At 43.8% G+C, this 20,837-nt stretch overlaps 1 protein-coding gene and 1 long non-coding RNA gene across 2 annotated transcripts; one reads left to right on the top strand and one right to left on the bottom strand.

Annotated features, from left to right (window-relative positions):
* Positions 1 to 1,073: 1,073 nt before the first annotated feature.
* On the top strand, positions 1,074 to 8,123 carry LOC130277101 (uncharacterized). Its single transcript, XR_008845368.1, has 3 exons — positions 1,074 to 1,543; positions 7,056 to 7,134; positions 7,522 to 8,123. It is a non-coding gene; the product is annotated as an uncharacterized LOC130277101 (long non-coding RNA).
* Positions 7,477 to 15,915, bottom strand: LOC130277099 (chymotrypsinogen A-like). The gene is made up of 7 exons (XM_056527412.1): positions 15,864 to 15,915; positions 15,671 to 15,774; positions 9,695 to 9,774; positions 9,491 to 9,569; positions 9,222 to 9,389; positions 8,185 to 8,331; positions 7,477 to 7,679 (listed from the first exon to the last, which is right to left on the bottom strand). Exons 1-7 carry the CDS (start codon positions 15,913 to 15,915, stop codon positions 7,518 to 7,520), a joined length of 792 nt encoding a protein of 263 aa, XP_056383387.1. The 3' UTR covers positions 7,477 to 7,517.
* Positions 15,916 to 20,837: the final 4,922 nt, after the last annotated feature.

Below are 20,837 nucleotides of genomic sequence, written 5' to 3'. Positions count from 1 at the left end.
TGCACATCCTCTATAGACTGTACTGTGCTGCAAAGCTTGGTGTCATCTGCAAAGATAGAAACAGAGCTGTTAATACCATCCTCTATATCATTGATAAATAAATTAAACAGCAGCGGGCCCAGTACTGAACCTTGGGGTACACCACTAATTACCGGGGACCAATCAGAGCACGAATCATTGACCACCACTCTCTGGGTACGATCCATGAGCCAGTGTTCAATCCAGTTACAAACTAATGTTTCCAAGCCCAAGGACCTTAACTTACCTGTCAGACATCTGTGAGGGACAGTATCAAACGCTTTGGCAAAATCCAGAAACACTATATCCACAGCCATTCCTCTGTCAAGGCTTCTACTCACCTCTTCATAAAAGCAAATTAGATTGGTTTGACAACTTCTATCCTTAGTAAACCCATGCTGGCTATCACTTATAATACTATTATCCCCTATGTATTCCTGTATGTAATCCCTTATAAGTCCTTCAAACAATTTACCCACAATGCACGTTAGACTTACCGGTCTATAATTGCCTGGCAAAGACCTAGAGCCCTTCTTGAAGATTGGTACCACATTCGCCTTGCGCCAGTCCCTTGGCACAATACCAGACACCAGAGAATCTCTAAATATCATGAACAAGGGTACAGATATTACTGAACTTACCTCTCTAAGAACTCTTGGGTGTAGTCCATCCGGCCCTGGAGATTTGCTTACATTGCTAGTATGAACTCCATTACCAGAAATTTTTCTGACTATATGGACCATGAACTGCAGAGATTTGAATCAGCACTTCCCACTTATGTTAAATATAAGGGACATTATTTTAACCCTGTTGAGAGAGATAGATTGGAGAGCGGATTATATATGGGCTACGCTGGACATGAGTGTGTTATATAGCAATATTCCACACAATTTAGGCATAAGAGCAGTTGAATCATCTTTAACAGAATATCCACTTATGCCAGATGAACAGGGTACTTTTATTTGGAGGCTATAAGGTTTGTCCTCCATCGTAATTTCTTCATATATTATAATGATCACTTTGTATAGATTTGATGAAAGCAGAAAAGAGACAAAAATGCCGGGGCGATCCCTGTTGTAGAATTTTGAGTGAAGAATGAACTTGGCACCGCACCTATAGTGCTGTACTAACCTTGTTAGGCTATGCTATTGGGTAGGTAAGTGTGTGGTATGGGAATGTATACACAGTTTGCAGATTTGTGGAACAGCTATGGGGACTGTTTGCCCCTTGCTACGCAAATGTTTATATGGGATCATTCGAGAAAAGGATCTTTGATCCCTGAATTATTTTTTACAAACATTTTATTTAGATAATTTGATTATTATTTGCAAAATATATAGCCGATCTGTCGCCTAGGTTCAATGCATCACACTGCTGCTCAGCCTATCGCCGGACGAGGCAGGACATCGCTGCAGCCAACAATTTGTTCACAGGCATTGTAATGGGCTGACCATGGCCGAATCATGAAGAAGACAGCGGTAGAGGAGCGGAGAAACATACCAGGACACCAGGGGAGCGTCAGCAAGTGAGTCCTGTTTATTGTTTTATTGGCAGGCAGCCCAGGCATTATGGGGGAAAAAATTGCTACATTCTTTAACTTAACTTCTTACATTGCCTCCCATGAATTAATATATTTGGACCTTAATATTTATATAGAGAATAAGATTTTTATGCCCACCTACTTCAGAGAAGTAGATGCTAGTAGCTTTCTTGCCTTTTAAAAAATCTGTAAGAATAACATACCATATGGGCAAATGAAAAGAATTAGGCCTAATTGCACCTCAAGGTAAGTGGGGGGAGTGAATTAAAACATCACTTTTAATAAATCCTCTTAAAAGATATGTAGAATATAGTGCTGATATCTTACAAGGGGCTAATGTAAGCCTTCAAATCAGAAATGGTGCATAACTGTTAAATTATATAAACATGCTATGTCTCATAAGTCAAGACAACCATCCCAAAATTCTGACGCGTTTCGCCCACAATCTGTGGGCTCATCAGGGACAGAATGGGGTAAAGCACAGTGGTGTCAGTATAGAGACAGATTTATCAATATACGCAATTAGCAGGGAAAGGGACGGAGGATACAGAATCCGTCCCCTTTCAGCACTCAGTAAAATCGCCACAGTGGTCCAATAGTCCTAGGACCAACTGCCCTGCAAGGAAAAAATAGCCTCCTCCGGGTCTGGTCAGCCCTGTAAAAGAAATATATATATGCGTGCAATGAGGCTATATCCTGCTGGAATGAAAAACCTGCAAAGTAAGCAATAACTCCTACTCACGGTTTTGGCGATTCAGTATTCTCCTGTGCGACCCGCAGTAGCGGGGAGCCATGCTATCATGCTGGCTACTCAGTGCACATGGAGAAAGGTTGCAGCGTGTGACCTCATATCCGGTGCCGAAGCCGGGGGGTGAGCGTCATATCCTCTCCATACCGAGACTGAATCCCAGCACATCTGTTAACCCCTCCGGGTCCGGCACGGACAAGTGTACTCAGAGCTACAAAGCTCTAGCCAGAATTGGCTTGGTTTGAACAGTTTTGAACGGTTGCATCAGCACACCCGATCATGAGTAAGTGACTCGTAGAAAATAGTGGAGACTCCGCATCTTAAAGAGCAAGTGATTATTGCTCATTACAGACAACGAGGCTCCACGGGAGATATCATATCTCAACCTAGAGAGCCTGATAATGGTTTTGGTACTAGTGCAGACCAATAGATAAACATAAAAATAAAAATGTATATCCAGATGAAAGTAAATTGTATAAAAAATAAAAAAAATTAAAAAAAATATGAGCACAGAGTCAGGTAGGACAGAGGACCTACAGGGGTGGAGAGAGGGGAGAGAGGGGAGGGAGGGGGGGTTAAAAAAAAATCCTATAAGGGCTACAGTAGGATCACAAATAGGTACACGAATGATGGGGGACTAATTAGGGGTGGGTCACCTCCTAGCCATCATAATGTTGGTGGTAGGGCAATAGCAGGGGGATCCCCAAGGGGCAATATCTTCGCCTCAGGAGGAACATTCGGATGAGGCAGAGTTCAAAAGGCAGGCGGGAGATCTCAGGAGGAGATTTCGGGACAGGGGTTACCCCGATCATATTTTGACATCCGCTTACTCAGCTGCTATGAGGACTCCAAGAGAACTAATTCTCCTCCCGAGACCTCGGACAGAGGAAACAGGGATATGTAGAGTTATCGGTACATTTCATAACATGTCATGGCAGGTGAGAGAAGTGTTACAAAGACATTGGGATATTCTTCTAATGGATAAGGATTTGCAGACATTTGTGGGAGAATATCCACATATAACTTATCGCAAAGGCAAAAGTATTGGGGATATGGTGACTCATAGTCATCTGTCACCTATCCCTCCCACCCTGACCTGGTTAAATAGAAACGCGGTTGCTGGCTTGTTCGCATGTGGACACTGTCGCGCTTGCACATTCATGAAGAAAACACAATCTATACTACTACCTAGATCTAATCGCATCCATAAGATGTATAACTTTATCAACTGTAGTTCCAAGGCGATTGTGTATGTGGCTGAATGTTCATGTGGCCTAAAATATGTGGGCAAGACAATACGTGAGTTTCGCAAACGTGTCTTGGAACATGCTGGCGATATTAGAAATAAGAGGCACATCGCCATATCTAGACACATCAATCAAGTTCATGGGGGTGATGCCAAGCAACTGCGTTTCTATGGGTAGAGCAGATTAGACCATCTGTCCGAGGTGGGGATTTGGACAAGTCCCTATTACAACGGGAGGCACGTTGGGCATATATGCTAGATACGGTCACACCAAATTGGCTGAATGAGATTCTCTGTTTCACCAGCTTTATTGGGGCGTGATGACGGGGGATACCCTGGGGGTGAATGCCAGGCAGCCTGTGGGGGTTGTAGTCAACTCATGATGAAGTACACCCCGCTAATATAGGGAATGCTAGGGCATTACTTGTTAGGTTCCAGAGCGGGACCGCCCTTTTTAGGGCGGCCACCCCGCCTAGGAATAGGGAATACAATAGACCTTTTACAGGGGTGAGTCTATGTTCCCTAGGCCCCTGCTATTGCCCTACCACCAACATTATGATGGCTAGGAGGTGACCCACCCCTAATTAGTCCCCCGTCATTCGCGTACCTATTTGTGATTCTACTGTAGCCTTTATAGGTTTTTTTAACCCACCCCTCCCTCCCCTCTCTCCACCCCTGTAGGTCCTCCGTCCTGCCTGACTCTGTGCTCATATTTTTTTCATTTTTTTCATTTTTTATACAATTTACTTTCATCTGGATATACATTTTTATTTTTATGTTTATCTATTGGGCTGCACTAGTACCAAAACCATTATCAGGCTCTCTAGGTTGAGATATGATATCTCCCGTGGAGCCTCGTTGTCTGTAATGAGCAATAATCACTTGCTCTTTAAGATGCGGAGTCTCCACTATTTTCTACGAGTCACTTACTCATGATAGGGTGTGCTGATGAACAGCCTGTTAAACCGTTCAAACCAAGCCAATTCTGGCTAGAGCTTTGTAGCTCTGAGTACACTTGACCGTGCCGGACCCGGAGGGGTTAAAAGATGTGTTGTTAGGGAGACGTGTCTGTCTTCCAGCACCACCCCCCGGCTTCGGCACCGGATATGAGGTCACACGCCACAACCTTTTTCCATGTGCGCTGAGTAGCCGGCGTGATAGCACGGCTCCCCGCTACTGCGGGTCGCACAGGAGAATACTGAATCGCCAAAACCGTGAGTAGGAGTTATTGCTTACTTTGCAGGTTTTTCATTCCAGCAGGATATAGCCTTATTGCATGCATATATATATATATTTCTTTTACAGGGCTGACCAGACCCGGAGGAGGCTATTTTTTCCTTGCAGGGCAGTTGGTCCTAGGACTATTGGACCACTGTGGCGATATTACTGAGTGCTGAAAGGGGACGGATTATGTATCCTCCGTCCCTTTCCCTGCTAATTGCTTATATTGATAAATCTGTCTCTATCTGTTTAGTGTTGCTCGCGAATATTCGCAATGCAAATTTTATTCGCGAATATCGCATATTCGCGAAATCACGAATATTCGCGAATATAGCACTATATATTCGTAATTACGAATATTGTTTTTTTTTTTCACAGTACACATCACAGTGATCAACCCTCTCTGCTTCCAGCTTGTGTGGTGTAAAGAAGGCTCTAATACTACTGTGTGAGACTGGCGAGCGAATTTTCGAATATGTGAACATTGCATATGCTAATTTTCGCATATGCGAATTTTCACTTATGTAAATTTTTGTATATGCTAATTTTTGCATGTGTTAATTTTCGCATACGCGAATTTTCGCACATGCGAAAATAAAACGAGAATATTACGAATATGTGAATTTAGCGAATATATGATGAATATTCATCCATATATTCGCGAATATTCGCGGATACGAATATGGCCTATGCCGCTCAACACTAATAGTGACACCACTGTGCTTTACCCCATTCTGTCCCTGATGAGCCCACAGATTGTGGACGAAACTCGTCGGAATTTTGGGAAGGTTGTCTTGACTTATGAGACATAGCATGTTTATCTCATTTAACATTTATGTACTATTTGTGATTTGAAGGCTTACATTAGCCCCTTGTAAGACATCAGCACTATATTCTACATATCTTTTAAGAGGATTTATTAAAAGTGATGCTTTAATTCACTCCCCCCACTTACCTTTATATTATTGACTGGGAGATCTGGTTCTATTAAGGTGGGTAGATATCCTATATACTATCTACAAGTGATCACTAATTGCACCTCAAACAAGAGATGTAAAGAACAGGGGGGAGATTTATCAAAACATGTGCAGAGAAAAGTTACTCAGTTGCCCATAGCAACCAATTAGCTTGCTTAAAAATGAAAGGAGCAATCTGATTGGTTGCTATGGGCAATTTTTCCTCTGCACAGTTTTTGATAAATCTTCCTCCAGATGTCTATATTGAGTGAGTAGTTCCACAAAAAATTATATCTGACCTCCTTAATAGAGGAAGCATGTAAAGGGGTCTGGAGATTAGGCCAAGATGAATGCTTGAAGAAATCTGAGAAAGATACTAAAAGGGAGAAATATAGTACAAATTTTAGTGTTACATTATCTACTACATACGACACGTGATATGGGGGTATAAAGAAGATCCTGAGGGATAACTGGAATTTGATTAAGGGGGACCCTATTTTGGAAAAACAAATGCCCCCAAAAATAAAATGCACATTTAGAAGAGATGAAACCATGAAAAACCTTGTCACTCTATCCATTACCATAAAACAACGAGCTGTAAAGAGAATATTTAACACACAGAGAGGGGTTATGGATGCTAAAGGTGTGTATAAGCGCAGCAAGAGTAGGTTTAAGTGCTCTGCCCAAATAACCAATAGGAGAAAGGATGTCAATGTATCGGAATAATGAACACTATACCACATATATCAATATTTTAACTGTAGCAGTAAATTCGTTGTATATATGTTGGAATGCCCCTGTAAACTAAGATACTTTGGGTGTACCGCTTACTGTCTGAAACAGGGAATAAATCAACACTGGTCTAAAATCACTAGAGGGTACCCCCTACATAGTGTCTTTTGTGAATACCATCTTAACAATCAGTTACTCCCTTAGATGGGGGGGAAATTCAGAGCAGTTTACATCCGCCCCATGGTCAAATAAGTTTACACCTTTGGTTCTTACATGTTTATAATTCTTGGATTGTATATTGTATATCCCTGAGTGCTGGCCATTTATTTATTTATTTTAGGTTTTTCTTAGCGGACCACATACTGGACTCAGGAGAAGGCCAGCGCCCTCCACTATTTTTATGGATTGTGGGAACGACTTTTGTGAATTTGTAATATGTTGTCTTGGCTGTCTGGTGTTATGGTGGGCAATTGACTTTCTCAGCATCATATAATCACCTGATGAGACTTATTTTATATGTATATTCTCTGATAATTGAAGTAAGTTGGAGCACTACCTGTTGTTTTGTAATAATTTTTCCTTGTATAATTTTAGACAATCTCCCTTAAGGAAACAACTAAGACGAAACACCACTTAGGGTACCGGTGGTCCAGACAGTGGACACGATACATGGGTAAGCCTACATTATAAACTAGCAAAGCATATTGTCAAATCGCTTGGTAAGTTACTATTTACTAATATTGTGAGTTATATGCAAGCCATACCACTAGGGGCGTGATAGTTTTAACCTGTGTTTTCTAGGTGTAAATGTATTTTTTTAGGTCCTTGTTTGTACTATTTTATGGACACGTGACATTAATTTTGAGAAATTTAGTAGTTGAAAGTTAGAATTATTGTTTATTGTGGTAGTAGTAGTGATATAGAACATAATGTATTACTTATATTTGTTTTGTCCTATTTTTTAAATCATCATTTACTGTAAAATATATACTGAGTTACCAAATAGAAATCCTATTATAATAAGTTTATTAATAATTAATGATAATAGTGAAACATTTAGTTAGCAGCAACAGTCTGGTCCAACCAAGATCTAAGAGCTGTCACACGAGCGTATACAGCGGGAGTAGATGTGGAGCAGGAAGAGCTTCCCCAGGATACAATACCGGCCAAGGTCCAAGCTCCATTTCTCTGGCACACAAGAGGTCCACCAGAGTCACCCTACATAGGGAGTAAAATAAATTTATATTTGTTCTTATGTTTATTATGAAATCATAGAGCAAAGTAATTCTGATTATTCCCAACAAGAGTAATTTTTATAAGTCATGTTTGGGTAGCAAAAAAATGATGTCCTTAAAAGGAACCCATTTGGAAGTTAGACCATCCTAACCTGCTGATATGGACTAACAGGGCACAGGTTAAGTAAGTAACATGGTACCTTCTCTATTTTCCTCCCAATGTGCTCTATAATTAATTTTAAAATATGTATAATAGGGCATTCGGTGCATTGAGGGCTTTCCTATACCCCTAGGTGTACCAATCCCCCATCCACTAGCACCTGTAGAAGTGTCAGTGAGTCAAGTCACTGCAGAAGATGAATCAATATACAATCAAGATACCATAATAAAGGTATCGTAGTATTTACTGTACTGTAACCTATTAGCCTATATTAGCAGGTTCTCTAACCTGCAGATAGATTCCATTTAAATCTGTAAAAATTCCATACCATGCAGGAGGAAGCTCCAGATGCTCCAGCGCAGATCATGGTGCTCTGGATCTTTGTTCCCCAGTGTCTCTGACATTCGGTATTGGTCAGAAGAGGCAGAGAGACCTGTTGCAGTCTGCTTGGGGTGGTTTGCGCTAAAAAAAAATGCTCATAATTAAAAAAGCAACAAAAATCCCCTCTAAATTAGAAAAATATAAAATATGCTTATTTCTACTTTAAAATTAAATATAAGTATCAAATAAAAAGTCATTGCCCTGACAGTCTCTTTTTCGTTTTGTTCTCTTATGGTTTGCATACTTTCCAATTTTGTAGCAAAAAATGGTGTATGTCATAAACAAGTTTACTACAGTATAGTAAATTTCACACATAATATTTGCTCCATTTGATTTCATCCAGAGGTGGGACTGTTACAATTGTAGGTAATAGACTGGTCACCAGGTAGCAATGACTAAGAATCTTGGAGGATTCAAAACGCGTCAGAGTTACAGGCCCAGTATGCTGTAACCAATGCGATGTTCTAATAAAGTGTTCCTGCTTCTCAAACAGCTACTGCCCTGGACATATTTTTATTAAATTCAGGTAGTGGAATAAGGTCCAGGCAGATGAGTTGAGACAGGTTCAGAGTTAGCTGTCCAGGTCAAGAAGAGCAAGGTCTGCGCAGTATGCACTATGGACCAGACCAGGACCTGCAGATATAGTGAAGGAAGCAGGAAAAGGATTGTGGAGGATGCCTGGAGGCAGGGAGGTGGATAAATGACTCAGATCCAGTGGTGGTGAGTGCAGGGACAGACTGTACGTCAGCAGATGCCAACTCTCCGCATTACAGTATACATCGCTATATCTTTTCTCACAAAAATATTACCACATTGCTTATGACAGTGCCAGAAGTGTAAGAAAGGGCCACAAATTCTTTATAAATATTGTGTTCAGCCTAAACATCGTATTTTCTATGTATGTAAATAAATGAATATATATTTTTTCAATGTTTCCAAAACACTTATTGCCAACAATTATAAAAACTTACTTGCAGCACTGACGTAGCCCCATCCGGTGGTGACACATCTCTCTCCTCCATTGAACACATCAGCGCTAGCGGCAATACACACAGGAGCCACACGGTTATTGAAAGAAGCAGCGCTGGTGAGCTTGATGAGAGTGATGTCATTGGCAATGGTGAAGGAGCTGTAGCTGGGGTGTCTGAAGACCTGATAAAACAGCACAGTATTGATATATAGTTAGATGTGTCCTTATTTGTGATATATTTGTATATGTAAGTGTATTTCTGTATTGGTGAAGTGTTGGTTACCCTAGAAATGGTCTTGGTCTGAATAGGCTCAGCACTGGACGAACGGTCATATTCACCCAGAATGACACGGTGGGAGGTTCTGTGTATACATGAAACACAGACAAAAAAAAAGTTAAATAAAAATTATCAGGTACTATAAACTGTATTTTGCCATCTCAAAAATCTATTATGAAATAGAACTTAAAATCAATAGTAAATCCTTACGTGACACCACAGTGAGCAGCGGTAACAACCCACAGACTGTTGATCAGAGAACCTCCGCAGAAGTGGAATCCGGTGCTATCCTGTGAGGTATAACCAAAAAATGTGGTTACTCATACCAAAGAGAAACAAAAAAATGTGAAAGAAAATACTTAACAAAGCTTTTAGAAATTTTTAAATCCCTCCCCCTCATAACAATTTGAATCAACCCCCTCTTTTCCCATTTTTCTAATTAAAAACTGAAAAAAGAAAAAGTACACATATCCCTACATAATTGTCAGAACTATTAAATTATTTCATTCCTGATCCCACTCGGTCAACGAAGTGAATGCAAAAAAATTCCAAGCAGTTATTTTTTCTATTTTAATAAAAAAAATTATAATAATTTTAACAAATATTATCCAAGGTTGGTATCATTCAAATCTTACTGACCCATGCAATAAAATTTGCATGTCAGTTTTACCGTAATATGATATATGATAAAAATAAAATCTACCACTGAAAAGTACACCTCTCCCCTCAAAAATAGCTACTGAAGAAAGGAGTAGTCTCCTGAAACGCGTCTAGCCCTAGTGTTCCATCTGAATCCCCAGGATTATACCATAGATCGCCAACTGCCCTTTAGAGCCTGATACGGACTATCTATCAACACAAAGACTGACATCACTGGCCAGCATTCAAACTTAGCGCTTTTTTCTTTTTCCTGATCGCGCTCAGCACCATTCTGCCTCACACAGGATCGGACCCGGACCAACTAAGCCGCCAAACCCACTCACTGCTGCGAACACGCTCCTGCTCCTGTGCGCTCGCTGGGTGAGATGGTCTGCCTGACAAGCAGCCGCCCCGCACAGCTGGAAGTGCTGTCAGCAATGAGAGCAAATGTTACGCCGAGCGCTCCGGGTCCCCGCTCCTCCCCGGAGCGCTCGCTTCACTCTCTCCGCTGCAGCGCTCCGGTCACGTCCTCTGACCCGGGGCGCTGCGATCCCGCTGCCAGCCGGGATGCGATTTGCGATGCGGGTAGCGCCCGCTCGCGATGCGCACCCCGGCTCCCCTACCTGACTCGCTCCCCGTCTGTTCTGTCCCGGCGCGCGCGGCCCCGCTCCCTAGGGCGCGCGCGCGCCGGGTCTCTGCGATTTAAAGGGCCACTGCGCCGCTGATTGGCGCAGTGGTTCCAATTAGGGTAATCACCTGTGCACTTCCCTATATTACCTCACTTCCCTTGCACTCCCTTGCCGGATCTTGTTGCCTTAGTGCCAGTGAAAGCGTTCCTTGTGTGTTCCTTGCCTGTGTTTCCAGACCTTCTGCCGTTGCCCCTGACTACGATCCTTGCTGCCTGCCCCGACCTTCTGCTACGTCCGACCTTGCTTCTGCCTACTCCCTTGTACCGCGCCTATCTTCAGCAGCCAGAGAGGTGAGCCGTTGCTAGTGGATACGACCTGGTCACTACCGCCGCAGCAAGACCATCCCGCTTTGCGGCGGGCTCTGGTGAATACCAGTAGTGGCTTAGAACCGGTCCACTAGCACGGTCCACGCCAATCCCTCTCTGGCACAGAGGATCCACTACCTGCCAGCCGGCATCGTGACAGTAGATCCGGCCATGGATCCCGCTGAAGTTCCTCTGCCAGTTGTCGCTGACCTCACCACGGTGGTCGCCCAGCAGTCACAACAGATAGCGCAACAAGGCCAACAGCTGTCTCAACTGACCGTTATGCTACAACAGTTACTACCACAGCTTCAGCAGTCATCTCCTCCGCCAGCTCCTGCACCTCCTCCGCAGCGAGTGGCCGCTCCTGGGATACGCTTATCCTTGCCGGATAAATTTGATGGGGACTCTAAGTTTTGCCGTGGCTTTCTTTCCCAATGTTCCCTGCATCTGGAGATGATGTCGGACCTGTTTCCCACTGAAAGGTCTAAGGTGGCTTTCGTAGTCAGTCTTCTGTCCGGAAAAGCCCTGTCATGGGCCACACCGCTCTGGGACCGCAATGACCCCGTCACTGCCTCTGTACACTCCTTCTTCTCGGAAATCCGAAGTGTCTTTGAGGAACCTGCCCGAGCCTCTTCTGCTGAGACTGCCCTGTTGAACCTGGTCCAGGGTAATTCTTCCGTTGGCGAGTATGCCGTACAGTTCCGTACACTTGCTTCAGAATTGTCCTGGAATAATGAGGCCCTCTGCGCGACCTTCAAAAAAGGCCTATCCAGCAACATTAAAGATGTTCTGGCCGCACGAGAAATTCCTGCTAATCTACATGAACTTATTCACCTAGCCACTCGCATTGACATGCGTTTTTCTGAAAGGCGTCAGGAACTCCGCCAAGATATGGACTCTGTTCGCACGAGGCGTTTCGTCTCCTCGGCTCCTCTCTCCTCTGGTCCCCTGCAATCTGTTCCTGTGCCTCCCGCCGTGGAGGCTATGCAGGTCGACCGGTCTCGCCTGACACCTCAAGAGAGGACACGACGCCGTATGGAGAACCTCTGCCTGTACTGTGCTAGTACCGAACACTTCCTGAGGGATTGTCCTATCCGTCCTCCCCGCCTGGAAAGACGTATGCTGACTCCGCACAAAGGTGAGACAGTCCTTGATGTCTACTCTGCTTCTCCACGTCTTACTGTGCCTGTGCGGATGTCTGCCTCTGCCTTCTCCTTCTCTACGGTGGCCTTCTTGGACTCTGGATCTGCAGGAAATTTTATTTTGGCCTCTCTCGTCTACAGGTTCAACATCCCGGTGACCAGTCTCGCCAGACCCCTCTACATCAATTGTGTAAATAATGAAAGATTGGACTGTACCATACGTTTCCGCACGGAGCCCCTTCTTATGAGCATCGGATCTCATCATGAGAGGATTGAACTTTTGGTCCTCCCCAATTGCACCTCAGAAATTCTCCTTGGACTTCCCTGGCTTCAACTTCATTCCCCAACCCTGGATTGGTCCACTGGGGAGATCAAGAGTTGGGGGTCCTCTTGTTCCAAGAACTGTCTAAAACCGGTTCCCAGTAACCCTTGCCGTAACTCTGTGGTTCCTCCAGTAACCGGTCTCCCTAAGGCCTATATGGACTTCGCGGATGTTTTCTGCAAAAAACAAGCTGAGACTCTACCTCCTCACAGGCCTTATGATTGCCCTATCGACCTCCTCCCGGGCACTACTCCACCCCGGGGCAGAATTTATCCTCTCTCTGCCCCAGAGACTCTTGCCATGTCCGAATACGTCCAGGAGAATCTAAAAAAGGGCTTTATCCGTAAATCCTCCTCTCCTGCCGGAGCCGGATTTTTCTTTGTGTCCAAAAAAGATGGCTCCCTACGTCCTTGCATTGACTACCGCGGTCTTAATAAAATCACGGTTAAGAACCGCTACCCCTTACCCCTCATCTCTGAACTCTTTGATCGCCTCCAAGGTGCCCACATCTTCACTAAATTGGACTTAAGAGGCGCCTATAACCTCATCCGCATCAGAGAGGGGGACGAGTGGAAAACGGCATTTAACACCAGAGATGGACACTTTGAGTATCTGGTCATGCCCTTTGGACTGTGCAATGCCCCTGCCGTCTTCCAAGACTTTGTCAATGAAATTTTTCGTGATCTGTTATACTCCTGTGTTGTTGTATATCTGGACGATATCCTAATTTTTTCTGCCAATCTAGAAGAACACCGCCAGCATGTCCGTATGGTTCTTCAGAGACTTCGTGACAACCAACTCTATGCCAAAATTGAGAAATGTCTGTTTGAATGCCAATCTCTTCCTTTTCTAGGATATTTGGTCTCTGGCCAGGGACTACAGATGGATCCAGACAAACTCTCTGCCGTCTTAGATTGGCCACGCCCCTCTGGACTCCGTGCTATCCAACGCTTTTTGGGGTTCGCCAATTATTACAGGCAATTTATTCCACATTTTTCTACCATTGTGGCTCCTATCGTGGCTTTAACCAAAAAAAATGCTGATCCCAAGTCCTGGCCTCCTCAAGCAGAAGACGCCTTTAAACGACTCAAGTCTGCCTTTTCTTCGGCTCCCGTGCTCTCCAGACCTGACCCTTCCAAACCCTTCCTATTGGAGGTTGATGCCTCCTCAGTGGGAGCTGGAGCTGTTCTTCTACAAAAAAATTTTTTTTTAGTAGACTGGGAGGGTTGTGGTCCTGAAGAGAGATCCTGGGAACCTGAGGACAACATCCTTGACAAAAGTCTGCTCCTCAGGTTCTCAGGCTCCAAGAAGAGGGGGAGACCCAAGGGGGGGGGTACTGTTACGCCGAGCGCTCCGGGTCCCCGCTCCTCCCCGGAGCGCTCGCTTCACTCTCTCCGCTGCAGCGCTCCGGTCACGTCCTCTGACCCGGGGCGCTGCGATCCCGCTGCCAGCCGGGATGCGATTCGCGATGCGGGTAGCGCCCGCTCGCGATGCGCACCCCGGCTCCCCTACCTGACTCGCTCCCCGTCTGTTCTGTCCCGGCGCGCGCGGCCCCGCTCCCTAGGGCGCGCGCGCGCCGGGTCTCTGCGATTTAAAGGGCCACTGCGCCGCTGATTGGCGCAGTGGTTCCAATTAGGGTAATCACCTGTGCACTTCCCTATATTACCTCACTTCCCTTGCACTCCCTTGCCGGATCTTGTTGCCTTAGTGCCAGTGAAAGCGTTCCTTGTGTGTTCCTTGCCTGTGTTTCCAGACCTTCTGCCGTTGCCCCTGACTACGATCCTTGCTGCCTGCCCCGACCTTCTGCTACGTCCGACCTTGCTTCTGCCTACTCCCTTGTACCGCGCCTATCTTCAGCAGCCAGAGAGGTGAGCCGTTGCTAGTGGATACGACCTGGTCACTACCGCCGCAGCAAGACCATCCCGCTTTGCGGCGGGCTCTGGTGAATACCAGTAGTGGCTTAGAACCGGTCCACTAGCACGGTCCACGCCAATCCCTCTCTGGCACAGAGGATCCACTACCTGCCAGCCGGCATCGTGACAGCAAAAAAGACGTCGCACCAGGCTGTTGCCCAGCTGGACAGGGTGAGAGGGACAAAGTCCCACCGCTATATCTACACAGGAACCTATGGACATAACTGCATAACAGGAACCTGCAGAATAACTTTTTACCTACAGGACTGCACATATCGATACACCATATTGATGTGCCTTTCTTTTACAGGATACATACCTTCTGCACTTATTTATCGTACATGTAACGTACGTTTTGGAACTGTATTTTTTTTACAGGACCAGTGCAGCCATATATTACTGTGCTTCATATTACACCGTATATCTGTGTTGAAAGTTTTTGCACATGAACGTCTATGCATATCCATGAACTTTGATCTAAAGGACATTATATGCACCAAGTGGGGATTCAGAATTAACGTTTTATGTTTATTTTTGCATATTTTTGGCAAATTTTTTTATTTATTTTATTTATATTGAATGTATCCTATTTATTATATTTTATTTTTCATTTTTGGAGGGGAATCGCAAGGGCCCTGCGTTACCCCCTCCAGCCCACATCTACCCTTTTTTTGTATTTCTTCATTAAATTCATATATTTTACTCTATGGTCTAATCTCTCTTTTTTGTTCATGTCTTTTATCTGATTCCTTCCTCTTCCTATTTACCCTCTCCTTTCACTCCTCATACCCCCCCCCCCCTCGCCACTCGGTAGATCACTTGAGGACTGTTACCTTATTTTTTCACACTTCATGTTTTTAGCCAAGCACCTTGGGTATTAGGTGCTATACAGTTAACCTCGGTTATCTAATTTCCTACCTAGTCGTGCTGCACAACCTCCCTGTTACACTACTGCATACCCTAGCTAACCCTACCAGGTTTTACGATGTACAAAGCCAAACTTTATCCACATTAGTATATTTATTGTGATATTATGAGAAGCAGAATAAATGTAGTAAAGATATAATAGAATTATACTATTTGAATTAGAAGCCCGTAACCTTAAATACTGATTCCGATTTTTCAGAAATAGTATATTTGGTTAAGATATTTAATAATAAGAAAGTAAGGTTTTACCTGAAGAGACACCTGCCATGGCCAGGAACCAGACACTGCATTTTCACCATTTACAATTCTGGCATAGCCGGAAATGATAGGCTTGATGCTTGGCACACCACAGCCTAAATATTGAAAAGCATTCTTAAGTATGAGAAATGTAAAGTACTACTATACTAATATATGAACAAAAAGTTTTTTTGTTTTTACTTACCAAAGGTGCCCCCCAGAAGGGCAAGGCATGAAAGAAGCCAGAGGACTGCCATGGTGGTTCACTGCTTGGTAAGTGGCTTGAGTGTTACCATTTTCAGCTTATATACTCCTAAGTCACCAATCACATTAAACACAAACCCATAGCAATTCCCTAAAAAATGCTATTTTCATCCCACCTTATCATAAAGCCTTGAGTGAATACACAACATTCTATTACCTGCACTGGTGGCGAAAGATAAACACTAAACAGGTGTTACATTTCATCACGCACTTGCATTTAGCTGGATTCCCACATAGCGGTAGTAGTGTACCAAGTGGCCAAGTATTACGTGGGGAAACTTCACCTGTTTTACTGTATGTACATTGCCATGTTTTTTTTTTATGAGACAGTTACAGTATTCATGGTTTTTACAGGTGAAACACATTTCCAACACGTTTCAAAGGTAAAAATTATGTTGTCATTAACTGCATCACAAAACAGGTACAATTTACTGTAAAATGTCTGGCAGTAAATGGACAAGTGCTGCCACAATGTGTGAATTCAGCCTTATTAACTCCTCAAAGGGGTACTCCTCCCCTAGACATCTTATCCCCTATCCAAAGGATAGGGGATAAGATGTCAGATCGCCGCGGTCCCACTGCTGGGGAGCCCCGGAATCCCCGCTGTGGCACTGCGCTATCATTACAGCACAAAGCGAGTTCGCTCTGCACGTAATGATGGGCAATACAGGGGCCGGAGCATCGTTACGTCACGGCTCTGCCCCTCGTGACATCACGGCCCGCCCCTTTCAATACAAGTCTATGGGAGGGGGCGTGGCGGTCGTCCCGCCCCCTGCCATAGACTTGCATTAAGGGGACAGGCCGTGATGTCACCAGGGGCGGAGCCTTGACGTCACGCTGCTCCGTCCCCTGTATCGCCCGTCATTACGCACAGAGCGAACTTGCTCTGTGCTGTAATGATAGCGGGGTGCCGCAGCGGCGATCCCTGGGCTCCCCAGCAGCGGGACCGTGGCGATCTGACATCTTAACCCCTATCCTTTGGATAGGGGATAAGATGTCTAGGGGCGGAGTACCCCTTTAAGGACTAAGCCCATTTTTACCTTAAGGACCAGAGCGTTTTTTGCACATCTGACCACTGTAACTTTAAGCATTAATAATTCTAGGATGCTTTTACTTTTCATTCTGATTCCAAGATTGTTTTTTGATGACATATTCTACTTTTATGTTAATTTTCATCGATACTTGCATCATTTCTTGGTAAAAAATTCATAAATTTGATGAAAAAAAAAAAAAAAATGTTTGCATTTTTCTAACTTTGGAGCTCTCTGCTTATAAGGAAAATAGATATTCCAAATAAATTATATATTGATTCACATATACAATATGTCTACATTACGTTTGCATCATAAAGTTGACATGTTTTCACTTTTGGAAGACATCAGAGGGCTTCAAAGTTCAGCATCAATTTTCCAATTTTTTAATAAATTTTCAAAATCGGAATTTTTTAGGGTCCAGTTCAGTTTTGAAGTGGATTTGAAGGGGCTTCATATTAGAAATACCCCACAAATGACCCCATTATAAAAACTGCACCCCTCAAAGTATTCAAAATGACATTCAGTAAGTGTGTTAACCCTTTAGGTGTTTCACAGAAATAGCAGCAAAGTGAAAGAGAAAATTCAAAATCTAAATTTTTTACACTCGCATGTTCTTGTAGATCCAGTTTTTTAATTTTTACAAGGGGTAAAAGGAGAAAAATCTTCCTAAAATTTTTAACCCAATTTCTCTCAAGTAAGGAAATACCTCATGTGTGTATTTCAAGTGCTCTGTGGGTGCATTACAAGGCTCAGAAGGGAAGGAGCAACAATGGGATTTTGGAGAGTGAGTTTTTCTAAAATGTTTTTTTTTTTTGGGGGGGGGGCATGTCACATTTAGGAAGCCCCTAAAGTGCCAGAACAGCAAAAAAAACACATGGCATTCTATTTTGGAAACTACACCTCTCAAGGAACATAACAAGGGGTTCAGGGAGCCTTAACACCCCACAGGTGTTTGACGACTTTTCGTTAAAGTTGGATGTGTAAATGACTTTTTTTTTCACAAAGTGCTTGTTTTCACCCACATTTTTCCTTTTTATAAGGGGTAATAGGAGAAAATACCCCCCGAAATGTTTAACCCCTTCTCTCATGAGTATGATATGACCCCACGTGTGGACGTCAAGCGCACTGCGGGTGCTCTACAATGCTCAGAAGAGATGGTCACATTTGGCTTTTGGAAAGCAAATTTAGCTGAAATGGTTTTTGGGGCATGTCCCATTTAGGAAGCCCCTATGGTGCCAGGACAGCAAAAAAAAAAAAAAAAACACATGGCATACTATTTTGGAAACTACACCCCTCAAGGAACGTGACAAGGGGTATAGTGAACGTTAACACCCCACAGGTGTTGACGACTTTTCGTTAAAGTTGGATGAGCAAATGATTTATTTTTGCACTAAAATGCTGGTTTTTCCCCAAATTTTACATTTTTACAAGGGATAATAGGAGAAAAATGCCCCCAAAAATTTGTAAACACATCTCTTCTGAGTATGGAAATACCCCATGTGTGGACGTCAAGTGCTCTGCTGGCGCACTACAATGCTCAGAAGAGAAGGAGTCACATTTGGCTTTTAGAAAGCAAATTTTGCTGAAATGGTTTTTGGGGGGCATGTCCCATTTAGGAAGCCCCTATGGTGCCAGGACAGAAAAAAGAAAATCCACAAGGTATACTATTTTGAAAACTACACCCCTCAAGGAACATAAAAAGGGGTACAGTGAACCTTAACATCCCACAGGTGTTTGACGACTTTTCGTTAAAGTAGGATGTGTAAATGATTTTTTTTGTTTCACTAAAATGCTGGTTTTGCCCCAAATGTTAAATTTTTACAAGGGGTAATAGGATAAAATGCCCCCAAAAATTTGTAACCCCATCTCTTCTGAGTATGGAAGTACCCCATGTGTGGAAGTCAAGTGCACTGCGGGCACACTACAATGCTCAGAAGAGAAGGAGTCACATTTGGCTTTTAGAAAGAAAATTTTGCTGAAATGGTTTTTGGGGGGCATGTCCCATTTAGGAAGCCCCTATGGTGCCAGGACAGCAAAAAAAAAACAAAACAAAAAAACACATGGCATACTATTTTGGAAGCTACACCCCTCAAGGAACGTAACAAGGGGTACAGTGAACCTTAACACCCAACAGGTGTTTGATGACTTTTCGTTAAAGTTGGATGTGTAAATGATTATTTTTTCACAAAAATGCTGGTTTTGCCCCAAATTTTTAATTTTTACAAGGGGTTATAGGAGAAAATGCCCCCCAAAATTTGTAACCCCATCTCTTCTGAGTATGAAAGTACCCCATGTGTGGACGTCAAGTGCACTGTGGGCGCACTACAATGCTCAGAAGAGAAGGAGTGACATTTGCAAATTTTGCTGAAATGGGGGGCATGTCACTTTTAGGAAGCCCCTATGGTACCATAACAGCAAAAAAAAAACACAGCCTACTATTTTGAAAACTACACCCCTCAAGGCATGTAACAAGGGGTACAGTGACCCTTAACACCTCACAGGTGTTTGATAAATGTTCATTATAATGGAATGTGAAAAGGAAAAATTTTATTTTTTACAATAAAATACTGGGGTTACCCCAAATTTTTCATTTTCACAAGTGGTAACAGGAGAAAGTGTCACCGTAAATTTGTAGATACATTTCTTTAGAGTAAGGACATACCTCATGGCTGGATGATAGGAGCTCGAAGGGTGCACACTGTACTCTTAAGTGCAGGAGATCAGTCAGGGTTTTGAGCTTTCGTGTTGCTGCCTATTGAGGAGGAACAGTGGGACCCCCCCTCAAGGGGCATTACATGGGGTAAAAAACTGGGGTACAATTTAGAACTCCATGGAAGTGTGATACTCCCTGAAGCAATCCTTAATGAAGAGGACAGGATGATCGGGGCAAGTGTCACATTGAGTGGTGATGTCCTTCCGAATCCCCCTCTTGTAACACACTCTGCATCTTTTCTTGGTTCGTCCCTTCTTTCCAGTGTGGGGGACTTAACCTGGAAAGTGTTGGCCTGTGACGATCCTGGCACCTATAACTCCAGTTCCTTGGGAAGTCCGGCCTGCTCTTTCTTGGTTAGCAAAGATCAGGACCTTTAGGACTTCTTCTTGGAATTGAAGGTATATCCCTGTGTTGCCAGCGTACTAGGACAGTACAAAAGCGTTGTACATGGCAACCTGTACCAAGTAGACCACAACTTTTTTGTAACATACCCGTGTTTTCCGCATGGTGTTGTATGGCTTGAGGACTTGATCAGAAAGATAAACTCCCCCCATATACCGATTGTAGTCCAGAATACAATCAGGCTTGAGGACCGGTGTTGTGGTACCTCGCACAGGGACGGGTGAGCTGCCGTTACCATGAATAGTGGTCAGCATAAGGTCATCCCTCTTATACTTATACCTGACCAGCAACAGGTTTTCATGGGTAAGGGTATGGGACTCACCCTTGGGCATAGGTGTCTGCAGAAAATTTAGAGGGAGGCCTCTCTGGCTTTTCCGCACAGTCCCACAAGCGGACGTGGATATGGCGGCAAGGGATGTGAACAGAGGGATGCTGGTATAAAAGTTGTCCACGTACACGTGGTAACCCTTATCCAGCAATGGGTACACAAGATCCCAAACGATTTTCCCGCTAACACCCAGAGTGAGGGAACAATCTGGGCGTTCAATACGGGAATCTCGTCCCTCATACACTCTAAACTTGAGAGTGTACCCGGAGGTACTATCACAAAGTTTATAGAGCTTCACGCCATACCGCGCCCGCTTCGAGGGAATATACTGGCGGAAGATGAGTCTCCCCTTAACCCCTTAAGGACCAATGCAAATAAACCTGTATGCCCCTGAAAGACCAGGCCTGTTTTTTCAAATCGGGGATGTCTGTCTTTATT

Source organism: Hyla sarda, chromosome 6, assembly GCF_029499605.1.
Source record: "Hyla sarda isolate aHylSar1 chromosome 6, aHylSar1.hap1, whole genome shotgun sequence".
NCBI classification, from domain to species: Eukaryota; Metazoa; Chordata; class Amphibia; order Anura; family Hylidae; genus Hyla; species Hyla sarda.
Note: the sequence above shows the minus strand (reverse complement) of the source record. Positions and strands in the feature narration are given on the sequence as shown.

What these genes read in the sequence shown, in the direction of transcription:
- LOC130277099 (XM_056527412.1), bottom strand. Translation starts at nt 15,915, where the DNA reads ATGGCAGTCCTCTGGCTTCTTTCATGCCTTGCCCTTCTGGGGGGCACC. An exon ending in CATGGCAGGTGTCTCTTCAG is followed by an intron (nt 9,775 to 15,670) that starts GTAAAACCTTAC and finishes TATACCTCACAG; the next exon opens with GATAGCACCGGATTCCACTT. An exon ending in AGACCAAGACCATTTCTAGG is followed by an intron (nt 9,390 to 9,490) that starts GTAACCAACACT and finishes CTGTTTTATCAG; the next exon opens with GTCTTCAGACACCCCAGCTA.